The sequence below is a fragment of the Ictalurus punctatus genome, chromosome 2, assembly GCF_001660625.3.
Source record: "Ictalurus punctatus breed USDA103 chromosome 2, Coco_2.0, whole genome shotgun sequence".
NCBI lineage: Eukaryota > Metazoa > Chordata > Actinopteri > Siluriformes > Ictaluridae > Ictalurus > Ictalurus punctatus.
The window spans coordinates 19,339,835-19,346,420 of NC_030417.2; the positions used below are offsets into that span (position 1 = coordinate 19,339,835).

The following is a 6,586-nucleotide window of genomic DNA, read 5'->3' on the forward strand; positions in this document are numbered from 1 at the left end:
AGGAAGAAAATATTTGTATTCAGTGTAACCCTTTAAACACTTTTATTTGACATTTAACTGAAAATAATATACTATTGATATCATCCTGATGTGTGCAATATGATAAACCCACAAAGATCCAGTTTGTGTTTAATTATATTTTGCATCTTTTATAGATCTTTCCAATGTAAAAACCAAACTTGCTACTGCTATAAATAACTGAAAAAAGACTTTGTCATCCACAATGTAATACTCAGCTAAGTAAAAACTGCGCTGGCCCTTTAATTCCACGTGACATGCTTCCGGTCACGGTTTGATTTGCGTTTCCTCTGGCAAATCAAATATTCAGATTTACCCTGGTCCTCGCAAAAGTAGAAGTGTAGCCAATCAGGTTTTTTCTTTGTTCCGGTGGGCAGCGGTTTCCAGACTGACAAAGTGAGCGTAGTCACTTTATAACCCCCAACACGTCAATGAAGTTGGTAGATAGGAGAGCAGTTAGCGAGAAGATTCCGCTCCAATCTCATTGTTTATCAGTTCCTAGCGCTATGTTAATATTAACTTAGAATAACTCTTTCTAAAATCTCACACGTTCACACCAGACACTTGACTGTTAACAAAGCGAACTTTATTGGGGACTTTTTGAGTGTTTTTCATAATGGAGGATCGGAAGGAAGAGAACGAGGCAGAGATTCAAGAACACGGACCGGAGCATTGGTTTTCAAACTGGGAGAGGCAGTGCCTCGCCGAGGCCGACCAAGGAGAGCCGAGCGAAGAGGAGGTCGACCAAAACCGAGAAAAACTCTGGCATATGTTTCAAAATTCGGCTACCGCGGTAGCGCAGCTTTATAAAGGTCTGCTATGATTGCTTGCTTCCTGTGAATACTTTGCTAGCTGCGCTTATTTTGTTTCACAACCGTTTCCCGGCGAATTCCGGGTCATGTGATTTTAGGATTTAATAATCAGAGCAAGGTTCATGCACCGGGATTGGTTAGTGTTCCTTCGTGTCAAGAAAGGCTAGCCAATTATAACTAAGAGGCGGGATTTTTGTTTTTACGGGTGGGAAAAGAACGACCGCTACACTATATTAGTCAGCTGTTAGCTTTTATTTGTATATTTGTATAACGTTAGTTAGCTTGATATAGCAAGTCTGGCAATTTCTTTTCTAAAGATTGTTCGTCTTCTGATTCTTTATTACTGCGATTTGGATCGGGTTTAAATAAATTAAAATAAAAATTTCAACCTTTGTGACAGATTTTGCTAGCTGTCTCAGCATTATTAGCACTTTATAACTCTTCTGCTTTGATATGACTAGCTTAGCATGTAGCTATAAGGTGGTTTAGCTTGATTAAATCTCGTTGAAATAGATAAAAAAAAAATTAAGCAGTTAATCTTGAATGGATTGTGTTCAAAAAATTCCTGAAGCTAATTTTAGATAAACATTTTCTTTTGGACGACGGGGATGACTAGCTTGCTAGCTAGCGAGGTGTCTGTCAGACAGATGGACATGATAAAGCAAAGAAAATGAGTCATTTGGTATTTCGGTATATTTTTTTTTAAACAAAGATATAATATTAATCAGGCATTATAAACACTTTGTGTTTGTATAGTTCAGTAAAATGTCAGTGTAAGTTGTGAATTCAGAAAGCCGGCTGATTCTGACAGCAGTGAAGCCTGAAAACATCCTCGAGCTTGTGGCCGTCATGTGGAATTTCAGTCACCAAGGTTCAGTTTGAGGTTGGATGGGGTCACATTAAGGATGATTTCCTGTCACTATAATTGATTTCCTGGGCATCCAGTTCTTCTTGAGAAGCGCTGCCAACACTTTTCAAGGGAAAGTAGCTCCAAAAGTAGCTAGAAGTCGCCAGATGATGCAGCCTCATTTGCATATTCATTGACTCGTCCTGGTCATGGCCTGTGGGGAAAGGTGGCGATCGGCGGTGGTTTGTGGAGAACGATGGCGATCGCTGGTGGCTTTTGTGAATCGGCGGCGATCGCTGATGGTTTGTGGGGAACGGTGGCGGCTGGCGATGCCTTGTAGGGAGCGGTGGCGATCGCTGATGGCTTGTAGGGATCGGTGCTGATGGCTTGTGGGGATCGTTGGCAATCGCTGATGGCTTGTAGGGATCGGTGCTGATGGCTTGTGGGGATCGGTGGCGATCGCTGATGGCTTGTGGGGATCGGTGCTGATGGCTTGTGGGGAGTGGTGGCGATCGCTGATGGTTTGTGGGGAACGGTGGCGGTGGCTTGTGAGGAACGGTGGCGATCGGTAACTGGATCTTGGGGCAGTGCTCTTACTGTGTGCTGACTGTGTTGAAGAACCTTCCAGAATTTGCCGTGAACACACCCAGACTACTGTGTAACACGTACCTGTCAGTGTGTTTTCCAGGAAGTAAGCCGTGTTTATTTGGAAACGCAGAAGCATGCGTGTATAATGTGAGAAGGGGCAGCACCCCTCACACTTTTATTTTTGTCTTCCAGATCGAGTTTGCCATCAACAAGGACTGTCCCTGTGGGCGCCGTTTCAGAATGCAGCAACAGCCGTCACCAATCTGTACAAAGGTACCGCCAAAATTGATCCCAGTGCTAGCAAACAAAAACGATATAGATTATCTGTACGATCCTGATGACTAGATCTTCCTTGAATATTTTGAATATAACGTTAACAGAAAGCGTGGATGCACATCAGCGTAGCTACGAGCTCGGGATCCAGACGGGTCAACAGAGACGCAACAAGGAAATGTTGGCCTGGGTAAAGAAGCGAAGGAGGACCATCCGGAGAGAGGATTTAATCAGCTTCCTGTGTGGCAAAACGCCGCCTCCGAGGGTCTCCAGAGCCACACCCAGAATCCCACCCAACCGACCGCCTTCGTCAGATACGGTCTCCTCTGTGGAAACAGACCTGCAGCCTTTCCGCGAAGCCATCGCACTGCACGGTAAATAATCTGCATTACATTAAAGACTTTCATCTATTTCCCGAGGAGTCACTGTTGGCACACCATAGTTAAATATTTTCTTATAACAGCACGTCCCCAAGTACTTTATTCCTCTTATACCACATCAGTGTGCCAACAAGGAAAATTTTTTTTTATTAATTAAACAGTTTTTACTTTTTAACCATTAATTCGTACTTTTAATATGTGGAGTTCTCACAACAGTCGTTCCCTCACCAGTAAATATGACGGAATTGTCATGTTACTGAGAAACCGCAAAGAAACGTAAATTCCTCTGTCCTGAAGAACTCGTGAAAACTTAGTTACGTTACTTTACATACAACACTGGAGGCTCCTTCTGTAAATGTTAAATAAATAATAAATAGAAACCTAATGTGTTAGAACCAGCACATTAATACAACCTGTGTGTGTGTTTGTGTGTGAGACTTGCAGCTGCACAGATCTGTCAGAGCTGCTCTTATAGAAAATGAATCAACACTCTTCTGACCAATCAGAATCTAGAATGGTATAAAAACTCAATGTTGAGAATACAAGGGGAAAAAGAAGTGTATTGTGTGTGTTCTCACATGGTGTCGCAGGTCTGAGCGGTGCGATGGCCAGCATCAGTGTGCGTTCCGGTACTCCGGGTTCTCCCACCCACGTGAGCGGCGGCTCAAACCCAGGCCGCAGGAGAAACGGCCTCCATGACGTCGACTTGAACACTTTTATAGCGGAGGAGATGGCGCTGCACCTGGAGAATGGCAGCGGCAGGAAGCGCACGAGTGCCCAGTGCAGCGACGTCATCACGGACTCGCCGACCCACAAACGCAACAGGACGATCTGAGCTCGAGAACACACACACACACACACACACACACACACACACACACACACACACACACACACACACACACACACACGTGCTGCTCGAAAATAAAGCCACTTAATCCTCAGTATGTTTCTGTTCCAGTTTGAAAGGAAGCCATTGAACGTGTAACGAACGCAGATGCTGTTGTACCTCGACGTTCACGTTATTTCACTGATTTTGCCACATGATGATTAACACGTAGACTCTGATGGGTTAAAAAAGGGACGCATCACCCGAAAATGCTCACTTAGTGCTGATCAGCTAGCTTTAACACGTGACACAGTTTTATGTAGAACCAAAAATCCAGGGGGTGGAGCCAGACCTGATCCAACTCCTCTAACCCCTAAACCAACAACACATTTAGAATGTTGAATTGTCTCTGCCCAGGTAGTAGCAGCTGGATAAGGTCTGACTCCACCCTCTGGATATTTTTTTTCTGCAGTGAAGGATACTTGCTGCTTTTTCACCTCTCGACCAACACTGAGGACAAGCTGGCGTTGAGGGGGGAAAATAGAAGCAGATTTTTGACATCAAATTTGAAATATTTCATCGCCAACTGATATTTTTGGGTGAGGTTCTCCGCCAAATGCTGCCATAATCAACAAACGATAGTGACTGTGCATTATATATAACAGTATTGCCACTTTATTCACATGGAGCGTTCCGGAGTTTCTAGGATTTGAATGGTTTATTTGTTACAAAAGCCACGTTAATGTATATATTTAATATATATTATTTGATTTGTTTTGCCTTCATCATGCTTTTCATTGCATATCATGACGTTTTTATTATTTTCTGTTGAACATACAGTCTCTGGGGGGGGAACTAGTGTTGTGGAGATCATACCTTTTAATGTGTGGAGGAAATGTGGATTCAGTCTACCTTTTTAAAACAGTAAGATTGGCCATTTCAAGCTTCAGTATATGCTTTACTCACATTACCGTGTAAAGATGCATATTAAAGGTATGACCTCAATTGAATACGATGCCACCGCCAAGGAAATGTACAATTCAGTACCCCCCCCCCCCCCTTTTAAAATTTAAAAACAATTTTTTTAAATCCCCCCCGGTGTGTATGGAGAGCATTATTTCCATTCAAAGCTGCTGCTTCTTTGGATATGATTCGGTTGCAATAAAAATAACATTGAGCTTATCTTTAAACGTTCGTACATCTTTTACAATTTTTTTTCTTTCTTTCTTTCTTTTTGTGCAATGATTAAAGGGTCTGTGGCTCAAAATTATGTTGAAGAGGAAACTTTATTGCTGATGTACTTGAAATGAAAGAAACCTGTGTTTCTTAAAGGACGCCTTGTAAGGATGTGATGCTAGGAAATAAAACGAACAAAACAAACAGATTTTTACACCTGATCTGGAATATTGACCATGTACCTTTACACACCACTCAAACTTAACATTTATACTGTATTAATGATTTAATACAGAAGTCTTTGGATTAGAGTTTTAAAGATTATCATTATTGATTTAGATTTTATGATGAGAGACAATGAAGCAGATTTTGGTATTTAAGTAGGTAAATGTTTTGAATTGTTGGTATTTGAAAAATGTTGAAAAAAATGTTTCAATCCCAAATCACATGACCGTCATGACTCTTTCTCCTTTCTTTCTACTTTTCATCGTCTAATGTTACAAAACACTACCCTTCCCAGGTTATGTAGGATCCACTAACCCTTTATTTCCATTTTTCCATAAAATGAAAAAATTGATTAAAAAAAATAAAGATTTTTGTCCCTGAAAATGACTCGGTTACAGTTTGACTTTGTCGTATGTACAAAAAAAACCCAAAAAACAAAAATGTGAAGTTTACAGCATTCTGCCACAGAAATGTTAGTAAATTATTTGCTGAAATAAAACAAAATGTCTTAATGTTGTGTTGTTTGGTGGTGGTGTTTTTTTTTTTTATTTACTCCATTTTGTTTGCACCATAACCAGCACACCGAGCTTCAGTTTCCTCCAAGCACTGTAAAGAATTAATTTTTAAGGTATTTTATGTTGTAGGTAATACTCAATTTCAAACACAGCCTGTGTTAATATTACAGACACTTACGACGTGATTTACAGGAGCACAACCGACATTGAATGAGTCTGTATTTCTAGAATGAGTGCACTAGTTAGTGCGCTGTATACAGAAGTGAAGATTTGACACGGAGTTAGAGATTGTGCTGTAAAGTTACGCTGCATTACCGAAGTCCACCACTGGGAGTCAGTGCTGTTCCACTAAAAACACAAAGCACTGACGTTGATCACAAACACCCGACTTTAGCGAATGTACTTCAGTGCACTTCAGGATGTTTTGCTTCCGTCAGATTTATTACATAATTTATTATACACGCTGAAATTCTGAAATATTATTGATGAATGGTTATGAATTATGAATATCAGCTGCTATCAGCTTCCTCTTATAGCACAGCACACCATTTACCATCTACTACATTTTCCCTTATTAAAGAGAGATGTTTATTGTTACTTCTTGTCTGCGAAACAATTTAGAAACTGTCAAAGGTAAAACTATATTTTCCCCTTCTTCAGGACATATGTGTTTACACTTTGAGTTGCATTAAAAAACAACAACAAAAAAAAACGTCTTATTAACTTGAAGAGAGAGAAAATAACAAGTGGTGGTGTGAGGGAAAGACTGCTTACAGCTGCTATAACGTTAGTGAGAACAGAAACTAACTTGTTTCCCAGAAGTTCGGCAACTTTAAACGGGTAAAAAGTATGACATGTTGTTCTTTCATAAATAAAAACAAAGTAATTATCTGCAAATTCCTGTAATATACAAAGGGAATAAC

General features: G+C 40.6%; 1 protein-coding gene across 1 annotated transcript; it reads left to right on the forward strand.

Annotated features, from left to right (window-relative positions):
* The first annotated feature begins 385 nt into the window (after window positions 1–385).
* hapstr1a (HUWE1 associated protein modifying stress responses a) lies at window positions 386–5,660 on the forward strand. The gene is made up of 4 exons (XM_017460756.3): window positions 386–830; window positions 2,458–2,538; window positions 2,646–2,912; window positions 3,509–5,660. Exons 1-4 carry the CDS (start codon window positions 635–637, stop codon window positions 3,751–3,753), a joined length of 789 nt encoding a protein of 262 aa, XP_017316245.1. The 5' UTR covers window positions 386–634; the 3' UTR covers window positions 3,754–5,660.
* The last annotated feature ends 926 nt before the right edge of the window (window positions 5,661–6,586 follow it).

Bases quoted from the DNA above. Each gene is read 5' to 3' on its own strand.
- hapstr1a (XM_017460756.3), top strand. From the start codon at position 635: ATGGAGGATCGGAAGGAAGAGAACGAGGCAGAGATTCAAGAACACGGA. The intron at 831-2,457 runs GTCTGCTATGAT...TTTGTCTTCCAG, and splicing joins GGTAGCGCAGCTTTATAAAG to ATCGAGTTTGCCATCAACAA. The intron at 2,539-2,645 runs GTACCGCCAAAA...TAACGTTAACAG, and splicing joins CGTCACCAATCTGTACAAAG to AAAGCGTGGATGCACATCAG.